The sequence below is a fragment of the Pelophylax lessonae genome (assembly GCF_965119305.1).
Source record: "Pelophylax lessonae genome assembly, chromosome: 1".
NCBI lineage: Eukaryota > Metazoa > Chordata > Amphibia > Anura > Ranidae > Pelophylax > Pelophylax lessonae.
The window spans coordinates 308,845,418-308,868,571 of NC_138768.1; the positions used below are offsets into that span (position 1 = coordinate 308,845,418).

At 44.0% G+C, this 23,154-nt stretch overlaps 1 protein-coding gene across 1 annotated transcript in view; it reads right to left on the minus strand.

Annotated features, from left to right (window-relative positions):
* LOC309555041 (acyl-CoA dehydrogenase family member 11-like) overlaps positions 1–23,154 on the minus strand; it is a 180,624-nt gene that overhangs the window by 37,757 nt on the left and 119,713 nt on the right. The window contains exons 5-9 of the mRNA XM_082256857.1: positions 12,911–13,028; positions 12,685–12,827; positions 9,774–9,923; positions 1,531–1,625; positions 1,352–1,451 (exon numbers count right to left, since the gene is read on the minus strand). Coding sequence (XP_082112983.1) covers positions 1,352–1,451; positions 1,531–1,625; positions 9,774–9,923; positions 12,685–12,827; positions 12,911–13,028 — 606 coding nt within the window. The remainder of the gene's footprint in view (positions 1–1,351; positions 1,452–1,530; positions 1,626–9,773; positions 9,924–12,684; positions 12,828–12,910; positions 13,029–23,154) is intronic.

Below are 23,154 nucleotides of genomic sequence, written 5' to 3' on the forward strand. Positions count from 1 at the left end.
CATACTGAGAATTACAACCCAAAACACATTCTGCTACTCATCCCGAGTGTGGCAATACCACACGAGTGAGATTTTTCCCCTGTCTGGGCTGATTAGGTGCTGGACACTATATCTTGTGTATCACACAAATCAACCAATTGTGTAAAAACTAATGTACTGTAATAGTCACCTCAAGTGGTCAGGGAATATAGTGCAGTGCCATCTATAGCAGTCCCAGTTCCTATAAGCCAAGCAAGCTCAGCCTACTGGTTATTGATTGCCCCCAGAAATGCCATGCACACTGGCTTGGTGTCTCGCAGGAATGTAGTCAGAGGAATGTGCAGATAGTTCAGTTCAGGCCGAAGGCAGAGACCAGGTCAACAAACAGGCAAAGGTTCGGTCCAGGCAGTAGGCAGAAGCAAGGTCAATAAACAGACCAGGGTGAATACGATGTGTGGCAAAGATCAATGACAATATGACTGGTGTGGCAGTGATTAAGGACACTGTAACTGGTGTGGCAGTGATCAGGGATACTATAACTGGTGTGGAGGTGATCAGGGACAATATGAATGGTGCAACAGTGATTAGGGACAATGTGAGGGGGCAGTGGTGATTAGGGACACTTACTGGTGTGGCAGTGATTAGGGATTGTTACTGACCGCACTGGTCTGGTGACATTGTATTTCTGTGGTAGCGATCAGAGATAATGGCTGGCGGCACTGATATACAATAATATCAGAGAAGCCAGCCATCGTACATGATCACTGCCACAGTGGTAAAAGGTTTCCATAGTGACACTGCACTTGCTCTGGTGACATTATGTACAAAAAAATGTATACTTTTATTTCCCATATGGTCACCAGAGTAGTGCAGTGTAACCATAGTGATACTGTACTACTCTGAGCAGATTTTTTTTTAACACTTTGAGTGCTGATTACAGTGATGACTGTAAAAGCAAATAATAACACTGTTTATAGTTTTCATTCATTAAACCTTTGTTTACCACTGTGGATGGTTACAGCTACCAAATGGGGTACTGGGCCGCTGTGATTGGCCCTGGTACTATGTGATCACTGTGACCAATCATGTTTCCTCCCCTTTCCTCCTACTTCTTACCTATTCCATGTATAAAATAAGACCTATGTACTTACCTTTAATCCAGTCTAGTCACATCATTCAGCAGTCCTGGCACCCCTCCAAATTTTAGTAGTTTCTATACAAAATAATAGCAACTGCTTCACAAACCTATTATTGCAACTCTATACTATAAGAATGTGTTATAATGGAATTGGTGTTTCTAGCTTCGTACCCCATGATATGCCCCTTTAATATGCAAAATGTTATTGCATGTACAACATTCAATGCCACTCACCTCCATCCGTGCCATAGTCTGAATATGAAGTGGATGGTCCTTTATCAGACTGCCAAACACAAAACGCTTTGATGCATATTCTCGTGCCAAGTTGATTACTCTGAATTTAAAGAATTTGTTTAAAATTAATTTACAGATACAGCCAGTTTATAGATATACTGAATGCTATGGATTAATACCTTCTCATTAAAGCTGCTGCAAAAATGGTGTTATGAATCCGAGTGATGCTCAGCATACTGGAAATTGAAGCCACACCACGGCCTTCAGGAGAAATCTGATGTTGCAAAACAAAAATCCTCTAAGTATAGGACATAATAACTGATATATTAACAGCTAAACAGGTCCTAAAACCTTGTTCTGTTACATTCTCTACTCTTCAAATAAAGGTTTTTTTTCCATAAATAATAGAGCTCTGACTGGTGTTACTTCTCACACTAGATCAGAAGGATCAAACTACACAAACAGCTGAATAACTCGCTTTCACTTGTTTCCCAGAGACAGATCTCGATGAGATCCATCCTGATGAGTTAAGCTAGGTATGCAAACACGTTTTTTTTTTTTTTTTTCGTTCAACCAGCGATTTGAACAAATAGGAACTGACAGATCCTGGCATCAATGCAAACTATGTTGATGCAGGGATCTTTCCTGCTGTGCTATTATATTCAGGCAGGGGACCAGAGATCACTGATCAGCGCCATCAGCCATTGGCTACATGCACTAATTAAATGCTTGAAGAATTCTGAAGAACTGGCTTCTGCTGAGAAGAGTATACACATATCTAAAGTCGGTTGGTTCCTGCTGAACTGGACGACTTATGGTACATGTGTATCCAGCTTTAGTTATGAACAAGCATTGCGGAGATTTCTCATTTAACCACTTTCCGACTGCGCACAGTATATTTACTGCGGCAGTCAGCCCCTCACAGGCAGAGCGACGTAGGTCTACGTCACTAGCCTGTGAGGCTCTGGGGAGCAAGCGCGCGCCGCCGGAGGCTTGCTCCCGCGCGGTCACGGACCCCCCCGCGCGTGTGACCGGCGGACCCGATGTCCGCCGGTCACTCGGCAATCGTCGGTGAAGAGGGAGAAAGGCAGGCGGCTAGTGTAAACAAGCCGCCTGTCATTCTTCCCTGTGTAGAAACAATGATCATACGTTTCTACTATATAGGACCGTTGATCATTGTTCCTACACCTCAAGCCACAGCCAACCACAGTTAGAATCACGCCCCTAGGGACACACACCACCCCCTCCCTCTCAAATAAAGTTAACCCCTTCACTGCCAGTGTAATTTTACAGTAACAGTGCATATGTATAGCACTGATTACTGTAGAAATGTCACTGGTAACCCCAAAAGTGTCAAAAATGTCAGTCAAGGGTCCGATCTGTCCGCCACAATGTTGCAGTACCGCAAAAAAAAAAAAAAAAAAAAAAAAAAAAAAATCGCAGATCGCCGCCATTACGCATTAAAAAAACAACAACAAAAATCTTTCCCTTTGTTAGTAAACGCGATAACTTTTGCGCAAACCAAAATACGCTTTTTGCGTTTTTTTTTTACCAAACATATGTAGCATATAACAAATTGGCCGAAAATGTAAAAAAATTTTGATTTTTACATTTTTTTGGGGGGAATTTCATATAAAAAATGTGAAAAATATTGTTATTTTTGCAAAATTGACGCTCTTTTTTTGTTTATAGCGCATGATCAAAAAAATTGCACAGGTGATCAAATACCACCAAAAGAAAGCTCTGTTTGTGGGAAAAAAAGGACGTCAAATTCGTTTAGGTACAGCGTCGCACGACCGCGCAATTGTCCGTTAAAGTCACGCAGTGCCGAATCGCAAAATACCCCCTGGTCAGGAAGGGGGTAAAATCTTCCAGGGCTTAAGTGGTTAAAAGCCCAGCATGCTTTGCAATCTGATTATCATGGAGCCACCCAGTAATTAATTTGTTTTTGTAAAATACAGTATATTAAAAAGATATATTTATTTGTAAGAATATCACTTTTTGAATGTTTACCCTAAATTTAAAATAAAATGCACTAATAACCATGATACTTTTCCCGGTTGGACTGTGGAATCATACCAGTACATAGGTGGATTACAGAAGGCACAGTTATTACCACTTTGCAGGATTTGAGTTTAGATAAAGCTGTGAGTGGAGCATTAGGCAAGTTTCTCTGACTGATCATTTCTTTGCCTGCTAGTGACAGAGGCACTAATGTACTGTATATTACAGTGGCCTTATGATGTAAGAGAAAAAAGGCTTACCTGTCCCTTTTAATTATAGCCAAATGAACTTAATATTTGCTTAATACTTAGAATCCCTGTTTTCCATCAGCATCCAAAATATACTATAAATACTTTAGTTTCTGAGTGACATGGTATATAAAGATGGCCTTGTGGTTCGCGGCAAATTTTGCTTGTTCGCTACCCGCCAAATTTGCGAACACATATCGTTGTTCGCGGCGGCAATATTAGTTTACATTGGAGAGAAATTTGACCCATGACACAGCCGTCAGGTGGAACGGGACAGCCAATTGAAACGTTTCAGCACATGGACATGCCCCCTACCCTATAAATAGACCTGAGCTGTCGGCCATTTCACATTCTTCTTTTTGTCAGCGTAGGGAGAGGTTGGCTGTGCTCATTAGGGAGAGATTGCAAAACACAAATAGCTCTGTTAAGATCCACAAAAGTCCTTTTCAGGGCTGGTATTTTGGTATACGTCTACTACAGTATCTTTTCAGGTTAGGGACAGGTATCCAATCGGTGCTTTAGGGGCAGTTAGAGATCGGCAGCAGTGACACAAATCGCTCTGTTAATGTCCACAAAAGTCATTTAAAGGGCTGCAATTTTTTTGGTATTGCTGTGCAGTGCACTATATAGGGGGGTAATCCACGGTATAATATACTTTGTAGAAAGCATATTATAGTGGATTAGTAGTATTATTGTGCACTGTGCAGCATTGGTACAGGTGTGGTGACTGAGCGTTGCTGCAGCAATACTACAAACAGTGCCAAACTCCCTGGCCAATTTTTTGAACAACTGGTGGCCAGTGGCCCCCCAATACCACATATTGAAGTGGGGTGTTATCTGAGTATACTTTTACAAGTGCATTTGTGTCCTGCAACAATATTGCTTCTTTTGCTGAGTTAAGTCTGATACACACAGTGCCAAACTCCCTGGCCAATTTTTTGAACAACTGGTGTGATAGACCAGTGGCCCCCCAATACCACATATTGAAGTGGGGTGTTATTTAACAGTATACTTTTATAAGAGTGTATTTTAGTCCTGCAAAAATTTGGCCACTTTTGCCGTGTTAACTGTGCTACACACAGTGACAACAGTTACTGGCCAATTATTTGTAGAACTGGTGTGATAAAACTGTGCCCCCCCTCAATACCACAGATTGAAGATATACTGCGATTCTCTAGAGACTTTTTTCACAGAGTAATTAAAAAACATTTGTCACAGGGTAATTAAAAAAACATGACAGGCAGAGGAAGAGGCAGACACTTACGCAAGGGTGGTAGGGGTAGGGCAGGAGCAGTAGGCCCGGAGCCAAAGTGTGAAGTTTCAAAAGCCGCATGCAATTACGTCAAAGAACGCACCAGACTTGGTTGAGTGGCTCACTCAGCCTTCCTCTTCTGCACCCTCCTCATTCTCTCTATCTGCACCCTCTTCACTCTCTGCTGTGTGCACCCCCAAAGACACTACCACAAACACCACCACCACCACCACATACCCTCAGCTTGAGTCACTGGAATTATTTTCCGATCCCATCACAAAACATTTGCGATGAGCAGCCATTGTTGGCATCGGATCAGGAAGAGGAGGTAGCAACAGCCGCCACTCAGCAGTCTGACGACAGTACCCAGATCAGCCCAAGGAGGTTGGTCCTCGCTGTTGCTGCCTACTCCAAGGTCTCGAATGTTAGTGGTGGGGAAGGTGACGTGGATGATGACATGTCTATGGATGTCACGTGGGTGCCCACAAGAGAGAAAGAGGAGGGGAGTTCAGAGGGAGAGACGGACCGGCAGATAGGGAGGAGAGGCAGGCAGAACTTGCATTGCACAAGAGGTACAAAGCAGACTGCAAATGTATCAGGAGCGAGCCATCAACCATGTACAGTCACATCTGGCGCTCCCAGGATGCCGGCACATGGCTCCGCAGTGTGAGCTTTTTTTAATGTGACCGTTGCTGACAACAGTGTTGCCATCTGCAGCCTTTGCAGTCAACGCATAAGTCGCAGTAAGCCCAACACTCACTTAGGGACAACCGCCTTAAGAAGGCACCTGAACTCCCATCACTGAGCCCAGTGGGAGCAACACCGTCAGAACCCACAAAGCCACACTCCAGGCTCTCACCGTCCAGCCTCTTCTCCTTCTCCTCACATTTGTCCTCCACCTTCCATGATGCTGTCGTCACGTTGTTCTGGAAAAAGGCAGGCTTCTGTGGCCCAAATGTTGGAGCGTAAAAAAAAATGAAGACACCGGATAACCCTCTTGCCCAACTGATAGCCCGCCAACTACTGCCATATCAACTGGTGGAGGCCTTTCCTAAATTTGTGGCCATTGGAACACCTCAATGGAAGGTCCCAGGCAGGAAATATTTCTCGCAGAAGGGCATTCCAGAGCTGTATGCCATGTTCAGCGCCAAGTGAATATATCTCTGGCACACAGTGTTGGTGCCAAGATACATCTGACCACAGCACATGGTCTAGCAAACACGGGCAGGGAAGGTATATCACTTTTACTGCCCACTGGGTGAACCTTCTGACGGCCATCAAGCATGTAACCCGTGGCACCCGTGTAGATTTAGTTGTACTGCCACGGATTGCATGCAGGCCTGCCTCTTCTTCTCCTCCTCCTCCATCCTCCCTCTCCTCCTTGGCTGACTCCTCCTTTTCCGCTGCGCCGCCTAAGATCCCCAGAACCCATTCCACATGCCAGGTGAGACGTTGCCTTGCTGTGCTGCGTCTGTTGTGCCTGGAAGCCAAGAGCCACACTGGTCCTGCACTCCTTTCAGCTTTGCGTTCACAGGCAGATCAGTGGCCGACACCGCTGAATTTGACAGTTGGTAAATTGGTGTGCGACAACGGTGCCAATCTGCTGAGCACGCTGAAACAGGGCAAAATAACACACGTGCCATGCATGGCACACGTCCTGAACTTGGTAGTGCAGCGATTCGTTGCCAAATACCCTGGGGTCCAGGATGTCTTGCGGCAGGCCAGGAAAATCTCGGGCCATTTCAGAAGATCTTACACAGGCATGAGCTCGCCTTGCTGACATTCAGCGGCGACACAACCTGCCCATCAGGCGTCTTATTTGTGACTGCCCGACGCGATGGAACTCAACGTTGCATATGCTTGATAGGCTGCTCCAGCAGAAACGTGCAGTTAATGACTACCTGTACGAACTCTGCGGCAGGACAGGTTCTGGGGAGCTTGGGTTTTTTTCACCTCCGTAAAGAAAAGAAACGGCTGCACTCCAGATGAGGTCAAAATCCAGATTTAATGACTGGACATCCCAGTGTGGCAAAGAGTGGCAAGGTAGACGCGTTTCACACACTACAATGTGTACTTAATCATTAATAATGATTAAGCACACATTGTAGCGTGTGAAACGCGTCTACCTTGCCACTGTTTGCCACACTGGGATGTCCAGTTATTAAATCTGGATTTTTGACCTCATCTGGAGTGCAGCCGTTTCTTTTCTTTACAGATTATCCACGGAGGCGAGCCGGGGCATGCACCGGTGTTTTATTTCATCAGGCTTTCATACCACCTTGAGCAGTGAGTTTCTCTCTTGTTTTTTTCACCTCGCCAGTGGCTGCTCATGCGGGACAAATGCAGACTTCTGCGGCCATTCGATGAGATCACCAAACTGGTCAGTCACGGCCAGGGCGCCATAATACCTTACGCCTTCTTTCTGGAGCGTACGTTGCATCATGTCATTGATCAAGCCATCGAGGAGCAGGAGCAGGAAGATGAGGAAGTCGCAATGTTGGATTAATTCCCAGTGGGTGCTACTTCATCTGAGACAAATCAACAGCAGGAGTCTGAAGAGGAGTCATAGGAGGATGGTGCTGGGGGGATGAGGAGGAGCAAGAAGAGCATGCTTTAAACCTTTCTGGGATCCCTGGTGTTATCCGTGGATGGGGGGAGGAGAACGAGGACGACATTATCCTGGATGATGAGCTGGAAGCAGGCCACTACACCGCTTCTAGTTTAGTGCGAATGGGGGCCTTCATGCTCCAGTGTTTTAAGGGGGACCCCCGTATAAAATGCATAAAGGCCAAGGACCAGTATTGGGTGACAATGTACTTAGACCCCCGGTACAAACAAAAAATGGTGGAAATGTTACCACAATCACAGAGGGCGGTCAGAATGCAGCGCTTCCAGGCCTTGCTGCGGGAAATGCTGCATTCTGCTTTTGCGTGCGCTGGCAGAGGAATTTCCAGTCACAGAGAGACAGTTGCGGGTAGCAATCCAACAGCGCCTGCAAGAAGAGGGCGGTTTGAAGATGTCTTGGTCACTTCAGATATGAGATCCTTTTTCCAGCTGAACCATCGACAGCTGTACTCCGGATCCAGCAACAACGAACGCCTAGACTGACAGGTGTCCGACTACATCGGGTTAACGGCTGATGTGGACGCTCTGAGGAGTGATGAACCCCTGGACTACTGGGTGGGCAGGCTTGACCTCTGGCCAGAGCTTGCACAATTTGCAATGGAAATGTTGGCTTGCCCCCCCGTCCAGTGTCCTGTCCAAAAGATGTTCAGCACAGCAGGGGGGATCGTGACCAATAAGCACACTCGCCTAGCTCATGACAGTGTAGACTACCTCACATTTTTAAAAATGAATGAGGCATGGATCTCTGAGGAATTCAACACATGTGACCAGTAGACCATGTTTTATTGAAATTCCTCATGCCAGGCCACAAATATCCGCCAGACCGTCATCCACCCACAGCAATTCCTGGTCCTTGGCTTCGCTACATACAGCGGCATAAAAGGCATTTCATGTCCATTGAATGGCAAATTTTTGGGGCCCTTCAGGGCCGACAATTATTTTTTCTGTGAATGCCTAATGTACCTCTAGCCACCAAATACTATGTTCTTAGCTGTCAGGTAAACCCATGTGGGCTAATTTTTAGGGCCTATACAGGCCGACACTTACTTCTGTATACTGTGAATGCCTAATGTACCTCCAGCCATCAAAATACTATGTTCTTAGCTGTCAGGTAAACCCATGTGGGCTAATTTTTGGGGCCTATACAGGCCAACTCTTACTTCTGTATCCTGTGAATGCCTAATGTACCTCCAGACATCAAATTCTACGTTCTTAGCTGTCAGTTACACCCATGTGGGCTAATTTTTGGGGCCTATACAGGCCGACACTTACTTCTGTATCCTGTGAATGCCTAATGTTCCTCCAGCCATCAAATACTACGTTCTTAGCTGTCAGTTAAACCCATGTGGGCTAATTTTTGGGGCCTATACTGGCCGACACTTCTGTATCCTGTGAATGCCTAATGTACCTTCAGCCACAGAATACTACGTTCGTAGCTGTCAGGTAAACGCATGTGGGCTAATTTTTGGGGCCTGGAATGGCTGACACTTACTTCTTTATACTGTGAATGCCTAATATTTCAGACTGGAATTGAAAATCAATGGGTCTGTAAAGGTTCCGCCAAATTGTGGAATGGATGCGGACCCATTTTACAGATGTGTGAATGGACTCTATATGTATTAGACATGTATTTACCGGCTGCTGTTAGTTCTGGCTGATTTATGAAAAAAAAAAAAATAATAATTTTTTGCTGTAAAAAACAAAAAAAAAGAAAATTTAGGGCAACTTTTCCAATTGCAATGTTATGACATTGTCCATGTTCTGGGACTATTTTTTCACAGCTAGTATGTCTTTTGTGGCTGAAAATATGACCTAAAGGTTTTTAAAGTTCGCCTCCCATTAAAGTCAATGGGGCCCGCCGCGAACTTGTGGTTCGCGGACTTTTGAGAAAATTAGCGGCTGACGTTCGCGAACCGGCCCGGCCGATGTTCGTCCATCCCTAGTGGTATATGCTAATTCTAATTTATCAGAGGGAAATCAGAAAATCATTAATCCATATTTATAAATGTGTCTGAAGAAAGCACTATTCTTGTTGTTGACAGAAATATTACGGTATGGCTTATCTGAGCCATTTGTCTTATATACTAAAAGTATTAGTGGGGCAGAGACTGCATATGAATAAACTGTGATCATACAGCAATATCAAAAATGTTGGCAATGTACAAACTACAGAACAATAAATATTGTGCAAACAAGAGAATGTTACAATTTCATCTGTTACACTGATTGTGATTCTGTCATGACCTGCATAATATATTGAATGGGTTATGTTATACCATCAGAACCCTCTTACCCTCAGAGCCTTTACACCATCCAACAACAGTTCTGCTGTTGGAACCTGCCGGGTGCCCAATTTATCTTTAAGCCTCTGAACCTCAATTCCATTTAATTGACCTTTTGCATCTCGCACTTCCAGGTAGAAAAGGGACAGTCCTTTAGTGCCCTATAGAAACCACAAAACAGAAGTTTAAACACCCTAAGCACCCAGTATGTACACAGTATATGCTTTTACTGTAAATAAATCCTATTAAAATTCACACTGCACCCAATCAGTACAATCATCAGCATTCTGAAATCACTTTTTTTTTTTTTTTTTTTACAGAAAAAAAAAAAAAAAGTACCTCTTTCTTGCCCAAAGTTAAGAAGAAAAGAAAAGAAAAAAAAAAAAACTTCCTAAAGCATAAATTAAGATCCAATGGTCTCTCTGGCTACCAGAGTCTTTAGAGAGTGTCCTGTAATCAGACACTGTCCGGTACACTTGTAAAAATAGGAACGGAAAGGCATAATCACTGTGCAGCACTACACGAGAGAATGTATATGAAATTAGCACAATTAACTGCTTACCATGTACATTTAGGATTACAAACCATTTAAAAGGAACATGGCTTTTAACACACATTAATAAAATAACTTACATTAGGCAGATCTCTCTCATGCTTATTTAAAAAACAACAACATGTTCAACCACTTAAGGACCATGCCCATTTCTGACATATGTTGTTTACAAGTTAAAAATCTGTATTTTTTGCTAGAAAATTACTTAGAATCCCCAAACATACGTATATTTTTTTTGGCAGAGACCTTAGAGAATAAAATGGAGATTGTTGCAATATTTTACCTCACTCCGTATTTGCGCAGTGGTCTTACAAACGCAATTTTTTTGGAAAAAATACATTTTTAAAATTTTAAAATTAGAAACTAGTAAAGTTATCCCCATTTTTTTTCTATAGTGTGAAAGATAATGTTACGCAGAGTAAATTGATACCCAACATGTCATGCTTTAAAATTGCGCACGCTCGTGGAATGGGGAAAAAACTACTGTACTTAAAAATCTCCATAGGTGACATTTTATTAATTTCTACAGGTTACCAGCTTAGAGTTACAGACAAAGTCCAGTGCTAGAATTATTGCTCTCGCTCTAACGATCGCGAGGATATCTCACATGTGTGGTTTGAACCCTATTGACATATGTTGGTGTGAGTTGCATATGCGTTCGCTTCTGCGCGCAAGCTCTGAGGGGTGGGATGTTTTAAATTTTTTTTTCTTATTTATGTTAGTTTTTATTTTTACACTGTCCCTTTAAAAATGTTTTTTTTTTTTTGGATCATTTTTATTCCTATTAGAAGGAATGTAAAAATCCCTTGTAATAGAAATAAGCAAGACAGGTCCTCTTTAACCACTTTCCACCCAAGGACGTCCTTGGAGTTCAGTGGTTATACTGGGATAATGTCTGCACCTACAGGCATCATCCCTGTACCATTGTTTGCAGCCGGCGCTACTCTACAATGCAGAAGCGATCTGAGTTACTAATTAGTCACTCGATTACTTCTGTTGGTGGCAGAGGGCGGGAGTGATGCGGCCAGCAGCGATGGCTGCCTGCTACAGAGAGAGGAACTGATGCTGTTCCTCTCTCTCTGTAACCCTGGAAACCGGGAGCGATGAGTATCTGCCACTTCCGGTTCCGCCCCTATGTTTATCTGGCCACCAGCGACCAGAGAAGCAGCCGATCAGACGGATCTCAGTCTAATCGGCTGTATGGGGGGCCCCAAATATTTCCATAAAGAGGACCTGTCATGGCCCATACGGTCACAAGGCATGTTCTTCATCCCTTGTGATAGCAATAAAGTTTGTACAAAAGAAAAATGTAAATAAAAAGTGTAAAAAAAAAAAAAATGATCTTTGTATAAAATAAATAATAAAAATTGAAAGCGCCCCCAACCTATTGTGCTTACGCGCAAATGCGAACGCATACGTTACTTCCGCACGCATATGTAAACGGGGATCGCACACGAGGCATTGTCGCGTACGTTCGAGCGAGAGCAATAATTCTAGCATCATACCTCCTGTGCCACTCTCAACTAGTAACCTGTAAAGGCGTTAAAATGTCGCCTATGTAGAATTTTAGGCACCGTAATTTGCCACCATTCCACGGGCAGACGCAATTTTAAAGTGTGATATGTTAGGTATCTATTTACTTGGTGTAACATCATCTTTCACATTATACAAAAAAAATGGGCTAAATTTATTTATTTATTTATTTATTCATGAATGTGTTTATTTTCCCAAAAAAATTACGTTTGAAAAACAGCTGCGCAAATGCCGTGTGAAATAAAAAATTGCAACACACACCATTTTACTCTATAGGGTCTCTGCTAAAAAAAAAAAAAAATATCATCGATTTTTACAAGTAGGAGTGAAGTGCCAGAATAGGTTTGGGAAGGATGTAGTTAATATGAGATCTGGGGTCAAAAAGACCTAACATTCACACTTAAAAGCATTAAAAAAATGCCCGTTGGGCGGAAGTGACGTTTGACGATGCTCCGGTCCTCCAAGGGCATAGAGTCGAGTGGGGGCCATCTTTCCCTCACTCAACTTCTTGCCCATCAGCACAGAGGATCGGATCCTCGATTGCTCCGGTAAGCGGGGAAAATTACTGGAAAGCGGCGGGAGGGGGTAGGCACCTCTCCCGACACCCAGAAAAGTGATACCGTGGGGAATCCGCTGCTGGGACCACTTTATTTTTAAAGCAGACTGCCCACCGTATAAAAAAAATACAGGTGTTATGGCAGCTATCTGCTGCCATAACCCTGGTATTTAGCGTCAAATTAGCAACATAAATTCATGGTGAGTGGTCCGGAAGTGGTTAAAAACAAATTCCCCTTTAACATGGGGTAGATATTTTATGACTGTGACATACTACATACTTGTATTATATGCCCTTGTTCATCAACCACTCTTCCTAGAGTCAAAGCCATATCAGAATCTGTGGCTGATGTAAACCATTTGTAGCCATGCAATGTGTAGGTCCCATCTGGTCTAGGATAGGCCATCGTCTCTGTGCCATGAGCTAAAATAGAAAAGTTTTAAACTACTTATTTATATGTGTTTGTAGCATTATTTCCAAAATGCACCTGCTGGTATATTACATACCCACATCTGATCCTCCTTTGCGCTCTGTCATCCATTGTCCGGAAGTCCAAAACTGGCTTGGATCTCGAGATGTAAGGTGTTTGAATGCATCCTGAAGAGCAGCTGGGCTACCTAGTGTCTTTTTAAAAAATATATATATTTTTTGAATTTAAAAAAAAAAAAAAAAACAAAAAAAACAAAAACAAACTTGTATAAAGAAATCCAGTGTACTAAACCCCCTGTTTTCTCTCAATAAAGAACAATTAAACATAACATCCCACATGTCTCATATTATTAACATAGAAGTCATAAGGACACAAAAGAAGTAAAAGTTGCATACTCGATAACAAGGTGTTCAGTAATCATAACTATAATATTGACATTAAACCTGTGGGGCTAAATTGAGAGAGTTAGAAATCCATCTACCCCAAATTTTTGTAACACTTTAGTTTTTTTCCGAAGCTCAAAAGGTAAGTTTATATAGAGGTAAGGAATTATTAACCAGTTTTAACCAATAGGCCAGAGTATCTAATCGACCCTTTCCAGGATATTAAGATTATTTTCTTAGCATAAAAGTATAATATATATATATAATAAGACCACCTTCCTTACACACAGCAGGAGGAGAGACAGCCATCAGCCTCCTCCTGGGACTCTGCTTCCCGCCAAAGATGCCCTGTCACATGTCCCCTCAGTATTTATGGACAATCCCAGGATGCATTGTGGTGGTGGCTTCCCTCTGGGACCGCCATAAAACTTGATGTGTCACTGGCTGGGGTTCCTCCACTGTCCAACAAGCGCCCTCATTGGATGCAGTGGGGACACTACCTCAGACCCAGTGAATCACACCTGGAGACATGTAACAGGCCACCTAACAGATCAGGCTCCCCTGATAAGCAGAAGGAGCATTAAATACGTTTACCTAGCACCTACCTACCTAGGAGGGTGCTACATCATGATATTGAGGTCTTTAATGTCTTCCCTGCCCTTAAAGTCACGATTTTTAGGGGGGGGGGGGGGGGGTCATTTTTGCTTTATAAAGCAACAGTACTTCAAGGAGGGAGAGAACACAGGACACCTATTAGCTATGTTTACTAAAACTCAACAAACGACCACCTATATTCAGGCCATTACAGATCCCCAAGGTATACCCTATTGCAGTAATCCAGAAATAATTCAAGTTTTTAGTGAATTTTTCATAGATGTCTATTCTTCCAAGGTACAGCCCACACAGTCAGATTTTAAGGTGTTTTTGCAGAAGTATCCCATGCCCAAACTTTCGCCCTCAGACTCTGGTAAACTGAATTCAACATTATCTGAGTAAGAAATTTTAATGGCCCTGAAACAAACACAATGTGGGAAGGTGCCTGGTTCAGATGGCTTGCTAGCCGAAGTCTAAGGCCCCTTGCACACTTGCGGACCGTTTAGATCCGCCTGTCCGTTTTTCAGGCGGACCTGAACGGATGCCCCATGCATCTCTATGGGGCATCAGATGTCAGCGGAGACGTGTCCGCTGACATCCGATCCTGTCCGTCAAATCCGGACAGATGGAAACCCTATTTTCCATCCGTCTGGTCAGACACTTCTAAAGGGTTATAATGAGGCTTTATGAAGGGGTAGGATGAAGCAACTTGACTTATGGCCACTTCCATCACTTTGACATCTCATTATACTCCATTCACTTTGCTGATATAACACATAACACCTATATCTTGACAAGATCTAAGCACACTAAAAAGGCATATATACAGTTGGGCAAAAAAGTTCTCCCACTTAAAGGATGAGAGAGGCCTGTAATTTTCATCATAGGTACACTTCAACTATGAGAGACAGAATGGGGGGAAAGAATCCAGGAAATCACATTGTAGGATTTCTAATGATTTCATTGGTAAATTCCTCGGCAAAATAAGTATTTGGTCACCTACAAACAAGCAAGATTTCTGGCTCTCACAGACCAGTAACTTCTTTAAGAGGCTTCTCTGTCCTCCACTTGTTACCTGTATTAATGGCACCTCTTTGAACTTGTTATCAGTATAAAAGACACCTGTCCACAACCTCAAATAAATAGTCACACTTCAAACTCCACTAAGGCCAAGGCCAAAAAGCTGTCGAAGGACACCAGAAACAAAATTGTAGACCTGCACCAGGCTGGGAAGACTGAATCTGCAATAGGCAAGCAGCTTGGTGTGAAGAAATCAACTGTGGGAGCAATTATTAGAAAATGGAAGACATACAAGACCACTGATAATATCCCTCGATCTGGGGCTCCACGCAAGATCTCACCCCGTGGGGTCAAAATGATCGGTGAGCAAAAATCCCAGAACCACACATGGAGACCTAGTGAATGACCTGCAGAGAGCTGGGACCAAAGTAACAAAGGCTACCATCAGTAACACACTACGCCGCCAGGGACTCAAATCCTGCAGTGCTAGATGTGTCCCCCTGCTTAAGCCAGTACATGCACGGGCCCGTCTGAAGCATTTGGATGATCCAGAAGAGGATTGGGAGAATGTCATATGGTCAGATGAAACCAAAGTAGAACTTTTTGGTAAAAACTCAACTCGTCGTGTTTGGAGGAGAAAGAATGCTGAATGCCGAGTTGCATCAGAAGAACCACTATACCTACTCTGAAGCATGTGGGTGGAAACATCATGCTTTGAGGCTGTTTTTCTGCAAAGGGACCAGGACGACTGATCTGTGCTAAGGAAGGAAAGAATGGGGCCATGTATCGTGAGATTTTAAGTGAAAATCCTTCCATCAGCAAGGACACTGAAGATGAAACGTGGCTGGGTCTTTCAGCATGACAATGATCCCAAACACACATCCCGGGCAACGAAGGAGTGGCTTCGTAAGAAGCATTTCAAGGTCCTGGAGTGGCCTAGCCAGTCTCCAGATCTCAACCCCATAGTAAAGTCCGTGTTGCCCAGCGACAGCCCCAAAACATCACTGCTCTAGAAGAGATCTGCATGGAGGAATGGGCCAAAATACCAGCAATAGTGTGTGAAAACCTACCTTGTGAAGCCTTACAAATAACGCTTGACCTCTGTCATTGTCAACAAAGGGTATATAACAAAGTATTGAGATAAACTTTTGCTATAGATCAAATACTTATTTTTCCACCATAATGTACAAATAAATTCTTTAAAAATCAGACACTGTGATTTAGTGTATTTTTTTTTCTCATTTTGTCTCTCATAGTTGAAGTATACCTAAGATGAAAATTACAGGCCTCTCTCATCTTTTTAGGTGGGAGAACTTGCACAATTGGTGGCTGACTAAATACTTTTTTGCCCAACTGTGTATTATATCTATATCTATATATATGTGGTATTTTGATCATATTGCATATCTTTTTGTATGCATTCTCTTTGCATAGAATATCTGGTCACTATTTGTGATTACAGCTGTTGCAACCATTGGTGTATAGATTGGCCTCCTTTTTGGTGTCTCCCCTATCAGGACCGATTGGCGGACACCCGCCTCAACTTCGGAACATACATTTACCCACACTAATGCTCGTTCCTTGAGAGTCACCGGGTTTATCGTAGTTTCCTCGTTTTTTATATGTAAGTAACATGATTTTTTTTTTTTTCTCTCTCTCTCTCTCTTTTTTTTTTTGGGAGTTACTGGTGTATATTCTTTATCTATATGAGAATTTTTTCTCTTTTTATTCTAAAATCAGACTAGATTCACAGACGATTTTAATCAAGCTCCTGAAGAATGGATAGAACCGCCACAAAACGTGTAGAGCTATCAGACAATAAGTTATTTTTTTTTTTATTGGATATTGACCATGTATTATTCATGAGATATTTATAAGTCATCAGATGTGAAAATTTGTGTATTTGGATATTTGTCAAGTACCAGTTATGAGATAAAGAATTTTTGTAAGAACTTACCATCCTCTGACAGATGCAGCCACTTCATAGTTTCATCATTTAGCCACTTGCCGACCGCCGCAAGTACATATACTGCGGCGGTCAGCCCCATGCAGGCAAAGTGACGTATGGGTACGTCACTCGCCTATGAGCCAATAGGGGGCGAGCGCGCGCCGCCAGAGGCACGCTCCCGCCCCCGCTCGTTCACGGACACCTCCGCGCGAGTGACCGGCGGACCCGATGTCCGCCGGTCACTCGCGATCGTCAGTTACAGAGGGAGAAAGGCAGGTGGCTAATGTAAACAAAGCCGCCTGTCATTCTCAATAACTTTTGCGCAAACCAAACGAAATACGCTTATTGCGATTTTTTTTACCAAACATATGTAGCAGAAAACAAATTGGCCAAAAATGTTAAAACATTTTGATTTTTACATTTTGGGGGGGGGGGGGATTTCATATAAATAAATGTGAAAATATTGTTATTTTCAAAATTGTCGCTCTTTTTTTGTTTATAGCGCATGATCAAAAAAAAAAAAAAAAAAAAAATCGCACAGGTAATCAAATACCATCAAAAGAAAGCTCTGTTTGTGGGAAAAAAAGGATGTCAAATTCATTTAGGTACAGCGTCGCAGGACCGCGCAATTGTCTGTTAAAGTCACGCAGTGCCGAATCGCAAAATAGGGCCTGGTCAGGAAGGGGGTAAAATCTTCCGGGGCTTAAGTGGTTAACAGGAGATCGTCCAGATAACCGAGGACCGCAATCCCCCTCTTGCTCAGCAGAGCCAGCACCGGGGCCAAAACCTTGGTGAAGACCCTGGGAGCCAAAGCTAGACCAAAGGGTAATGCCACAAACTGAAAGTGCTCCTCCGCCACTGCGAAGCGGAGATACCGCTGATGACCTTCGTAGATAGTGATGTGCAGATACGCATCCTTTAAATTGATGGAGGCCAGAAAATCTCCTTGATTTAAAGACGCCACCACCGACCGGATGGATTCCATCCGGAAATTCTGTACCCGCACAAAGCGGTTCAGAGATTTGAGGTCCAGAATCGGAAGCACCTTGGCCTCCTTCCTGGGCACTGTGAACAGGTTTGAATAAAACCCGCAAAATCTTTCCCTGAGATCCGTTAAACGATCCGGAGACAGATGGAGATTTGATGCAAAGAACCTGTCTGCTGGGCGAGGCCGAAATTCAATCTTGTACCCTGAATGAATGAGTTTGTGAACCCATTTGTCCTGAATTAGAGACGTCCAGGCTTCCCGAAAGTAACCCAGATGTCCCCCCACCCCTGAACCGGGTGAAGGTGTCCCTTAATGCAGAGGAAGACTTGGCTGCAGCACCGGACTGACGGGCTTTGGGCTTACCAGACCAAGACTTCTTGTTTCCGCTGGAGGCTTTGAAAGATTTACCCTTGTCCTGCGCCCTTGAGGCACGAAAAAGCCCCCGGTGAGCCTTGAAGGAAGGACCCCGCCGAGCGTGGGGTGCTTTACCTTTGGCGGATTGGGGTAGAAGGGTACGCTTACCCCCTGCGAGACCCTTGACCATCTCATCCAAGGAGTCTCCAAAAAGGTGTTCCCCCAAATAGGGGCGATCAGTCTTCTTAGAAGCATGGTGCGCCTACCAGCTCTTAAGCCACACTATGCGGCGGAAGGCAATCCCCACTGCAGAAACTCTTGCGACCAGGGGAGCCTCGTCCAGGGCCGCGTCACACAGATACACCAAGGCCTGGGCCATTTGGTCCGTGAGCTCAATGAGAGTCGGGGGAATCGACACTGGAAACAGTGTGGTGGTCCACCTTAGGGGACACTGTCCAGCAATTGGAAACTGGGTCCGCAAAGGGGTAACGGCGCTGAAAACGCTTAGGCACTGCCAGCACGTGCTTAACACGCCGCCACTGCTTGTTCACGATATGGTGAAACTCCTCGGGGCAAGGGAAAACCTGACCCAAATTCTGGGCTTTTGCGGGAGCTGAAGACAACCCGCTTTCCTGACTGGGTGGGCTCATCTTAAATATTCAAAGTGTCCCTGAAGGAGCGAACCAGTGCTTCTACCAAAGCGCATTCCCGCGCTGCAGCTGAGGAGGACTCATCCTACTCGCTGTCCGACTGCGAGGACCGGGATCCCTCAGTGAGGGCAGTGTCCGTGGCAACCACATCAGGCTCTGAATCACAAGAGGCAAAGAGAAACAAAGAAAGGGCGCACCGATCTAGCGCATTATCCTCATTAACAGGCTTTATTCATGCAACATATAAAAATGGCTACTCACAAGCATAGGTGAAAAAAGATCATATCAAGCTCAGTTGCTCAAATGTCAGGAGTAGTCCATAAATTAGTCCATATCCAATAAGATGACGGCTGACGCATTTCGAGGCTTAGCCTCTTCCTCAGAGCCACTGTTTCATGAATTACTCCTCAGTTAAAATAACAATGCATTACTCTAATCCCCTCCCTCAGATCTCAGGGGCCCCTCCTTCTAGGGGAGTGGCTGAGGTACTATATCCTTCCCTCTTGTAACACTATCATTCATCCCCCAATGGGGTTAATGCATGAAACAGATGGAATGTACCCCGCATTATTGAAACAAAATAAAACCATTGCACATACAATTGAATAAAATTGATCTACACAATACAGCTACAAAAATTAGCATCCATTTGAAATAGCAAAAACCCACAATCACAATGAAAGTAAAAATAAAAATGTAAATGGAAGTGCTTGAAACACTTTCACTCATATTGGAGGACTACTGGTGTATTACTGGACATGTACATACCCCACCTTTACCTTTAACCTTTGGGGATGCTGTGGCAGGATCAAATGAGATCCCAGAGGGCCAATTGAGCCTGCTGGGATCCATCCAAATGTTGTCCAGGCTGTGTCCACATTGATTGATGCAAAAAAACAGCTCATCCCCACATAACTACAATCCCATGTTTGTCTCTGAGACTCGGGAGAGGGGGGGGGGGGGGGAGTTTGATGGGGAATGGTGGCGAGGGGTTTAGGAGGGGAAGAAGAGAAGGAGCCTACCGGACGCTGCAAATCACTGCAGCATGTCCGATCAATAGCTCCGTGGAACGCACGCCGCTGGTCAACTTCCGGGTTGCCGCGTCATGCGTTCCACCCTATAGACGTCGCTTCCTTCCACTCGTCCAGGCTAACGAGTGTGAACGCCAGAATGATTCTTCTCCAAACAGGCAGACCCGACCCTCCACTGTATCTAACACTCGCCATCCATGTACCATATTAGTCATATATTCCCAAATCCTCCATTATTGGATCCACTTATGTATAAAAGGACTGTAAATTAATTAATAAAAAAAAAATAAAATATATATATAAAATGTGTAATCTTATATGGATAAAAAATCCCCCTCAATGGGCAACGAAAGCGCTCCTTAGACTGTGGTATAAAAAAAAAAAAAAATTTATATTTATATATATATATATATATATATATATATATATATATATAAAGGTTAAAAATCACATCAATACCATTGGGTATCTAAAAAATGACAATGTGTATTAAATATGTTCATATGTATAAAAAGGTAAAATTAGAAGAAAATTATTATATAAATAATAGATGTGTATTGAAGTTAACTTCGGAATGAACTGGTAAGTTCTTCCAGGAGGGAGAGGACTCATCCTCCAGACTGGATATGCTGATTGTATCATATACTTTCAGTCAATAATCATTATAGACCTCAGACCACATGTCTGCTTGCAAACTAAATGCAACTATGGCCAAAAAGTGTGTGTGTATGCAAGGAATGCACACACTCACACAGAAATGTCATCTTGTGCATTCGCCAAGATAAAATCAAAGCGGATGGTAATACAAGGGTATATTTGTAAAAAATACCATAACAATAATCAATTGTCAATTTGATAAATTAATATTATCATAAAAACTATAAAAAGAATATCAAAAGCAGAGAACTAAAAAGAGAACCAGATAAAAGGATCTAAGGCTTGGACAAGCCAAAATACCTTATCCCTGATCTTAAAAACAAGAATCAATCAGTGTATAAATATGCCTGCCACCACCAAAAAAGCCAGAGTGTAATCTCTATCCTGGTGGCTCTATACGACCCCATGAATCTCTATATCCTCATTGATACCCCCAGGTGCTAGGGACCCTAAAGTGAATATCCAATAGGATTCCCTCTTGCATAGTCTCTGAAACCTTGCCCCGTCATCCTGGTCCCTACTGATGACTTCAATACCAAAAATCCTTAGCCCAGTTGGATCCCCATCATGGAACTGACCAAAGTGTCGGGGTACTGAATAGTTGTTACGGTCTCTCGGTCCTTCCTTAATCTTTTTACTAAGTATACAACACTTATGTTCCCCAAATCTCACTCTCAGGGGTCGTATGGTACGTCCAATATACAATAAGCCACACGGGCAAATCAGAGCATAAATTAGGTAGCTAGTGCCACAATTAATGAACTGTTTGATCGTGTGGCTCCGGCCATCAGTGCCTGCTACCTCTTTCTTCCGATGCCACATGAAGGGGCAGGCTCCGCAATTTCTGACCCCGCATCTATAATTACCCCTCTGATCAAAAACAGAAAACCAAGGGTTAGGTGCTGATACCCCTCTGGAGACTATTAGTTTCCGAACTTTGCTTGGTGCAATTTGGCTCCTCAGATCCTTTGGCTTTCTGAACACTATTTCCGGTCTTGGTGGTAGAATGCTCCCCAAAACTGGATCCTGCTTTAGGATTTTCCAGTTGCGCTGGATCACACGCTGGATTTTCAAAAGCCCTATTATTATACACAGTACTAAACCTGACAGACTCCACTTTCATAGTCCTAGGGGGCTTCTTTTTGGAATTCCTAGTGTACTGAGGACTATCGGTCGAAGGGGGATATTTAGTAGTGGTGTCATTTTCATATAACGACCAGTATTTCACATATGCCTCTTCAATAAGGTCTGTTTTATAACCCTTCTCCACAAACCTTTCTTTAAGAATTATGCCTTGCTCCTCATAATCTGTCCTTTTTGTACAGGTTCTGTGTATTCTGCAAAACTGTCCAAAGGGGATATTTTTGATCCATCTGGGATGATGGCTGCTTGTTGCATGGAGGTAGGAATTGCCCCCACTCGGCTTGAAATGGGTTTTAGAGACTATGCTTCCATCAGAGTCAGCTCGTAATTCCAGGTCTAGAAAGACCAAACGAGTTTCATCAATTACCTGGGTGAAAGAGATCCCGAAGGGGTTGTTCGCACAATGCTGAACAAAACCCTCTAGGTCCTCCAATGTGCCATCCCAGATGAATCTGAATCAGAAGACTGAGAGGGCATTGGCCGTTTTTGAATATTAACTTGTGACATGACAAGATCAACTTTGCATGCCAAAGTTTCAATGGCTACAGACAAAGATGCAAGGGAATGCGATCCGGAAGTTCCGAATGTACACACAAGATCAGTGGGGAAATTGTCACTCTGGGACTCCATGTTGGCAATAATATAAAAAAAGGAACACTGGCCCTTTAAATCTGCGATAGCGGCCCGCACCGCTATCCCGCGCTGCCGCTGGAGTCCCCCTTTAATAAGTAATGTGTCTAAAGGAATGCCAAAAGACTAAAGACCCCCTTACTGTGCCTGAAAGAGAACAGCAAACCGCTCTCCACGCTTGTCTGCAGCAAAGAGAAAATGGCAGGCGGAAGTGTCCAAACATCACTAGAGGCCGAACTGCCCTGAGCCACACAAACATGGTGCCAATAGAAAGTATAGGGGAAGCACAGGGAAAATGGCTGCTGCCCTTACAATGCGGCCTGCCCACATCCAAGATGGCACCGGAAAACGGCACCAAAACACAGCAAGGCAAAAAAATGGCTACTGCCCTCCCTCTGATGCAGCCAGGCTGCCCACACCCAAAATGGCGGCCAAAAACGGCACCGGCAATCAGGAGCCCTGGGAACAAGGCCACCACGGGAATCCACCACAGGAACTCCCCAGGACCAGGTAGGAGTCATACACACCCCCCCCCCATGCGTAGGACGCCGCTAGAGCACCCCCATATGGAGCAGGGAGGCAGGATCTGTCCTGACCGGCCAGGGGGATCTTACAGGGACCACAGCTCTGACATCCCCAGGAGTGGGCCCACATCTCCCCCACAGATGACTGTCCCAGGGACACAAGGGATGTAGTATCACTCACCATACCATGGACAGCGGGCTCCGCTCCGGTACAGCTCGCCTCCCACCGTGGGTGGGGGTGCTGTCAGCTAAGAGGGGTACACTGCAAATCAGGGCATTCCAGGTTGATGCGTCCCGGCGAAGGTGCTCTTCGCAGGCTCATCCCCATCCGTCGGGGCACCGTCATGGCGAGGCATGGGCAGGCCACAACCTGCACACGCTTGTTGGCCAGGCTGGGG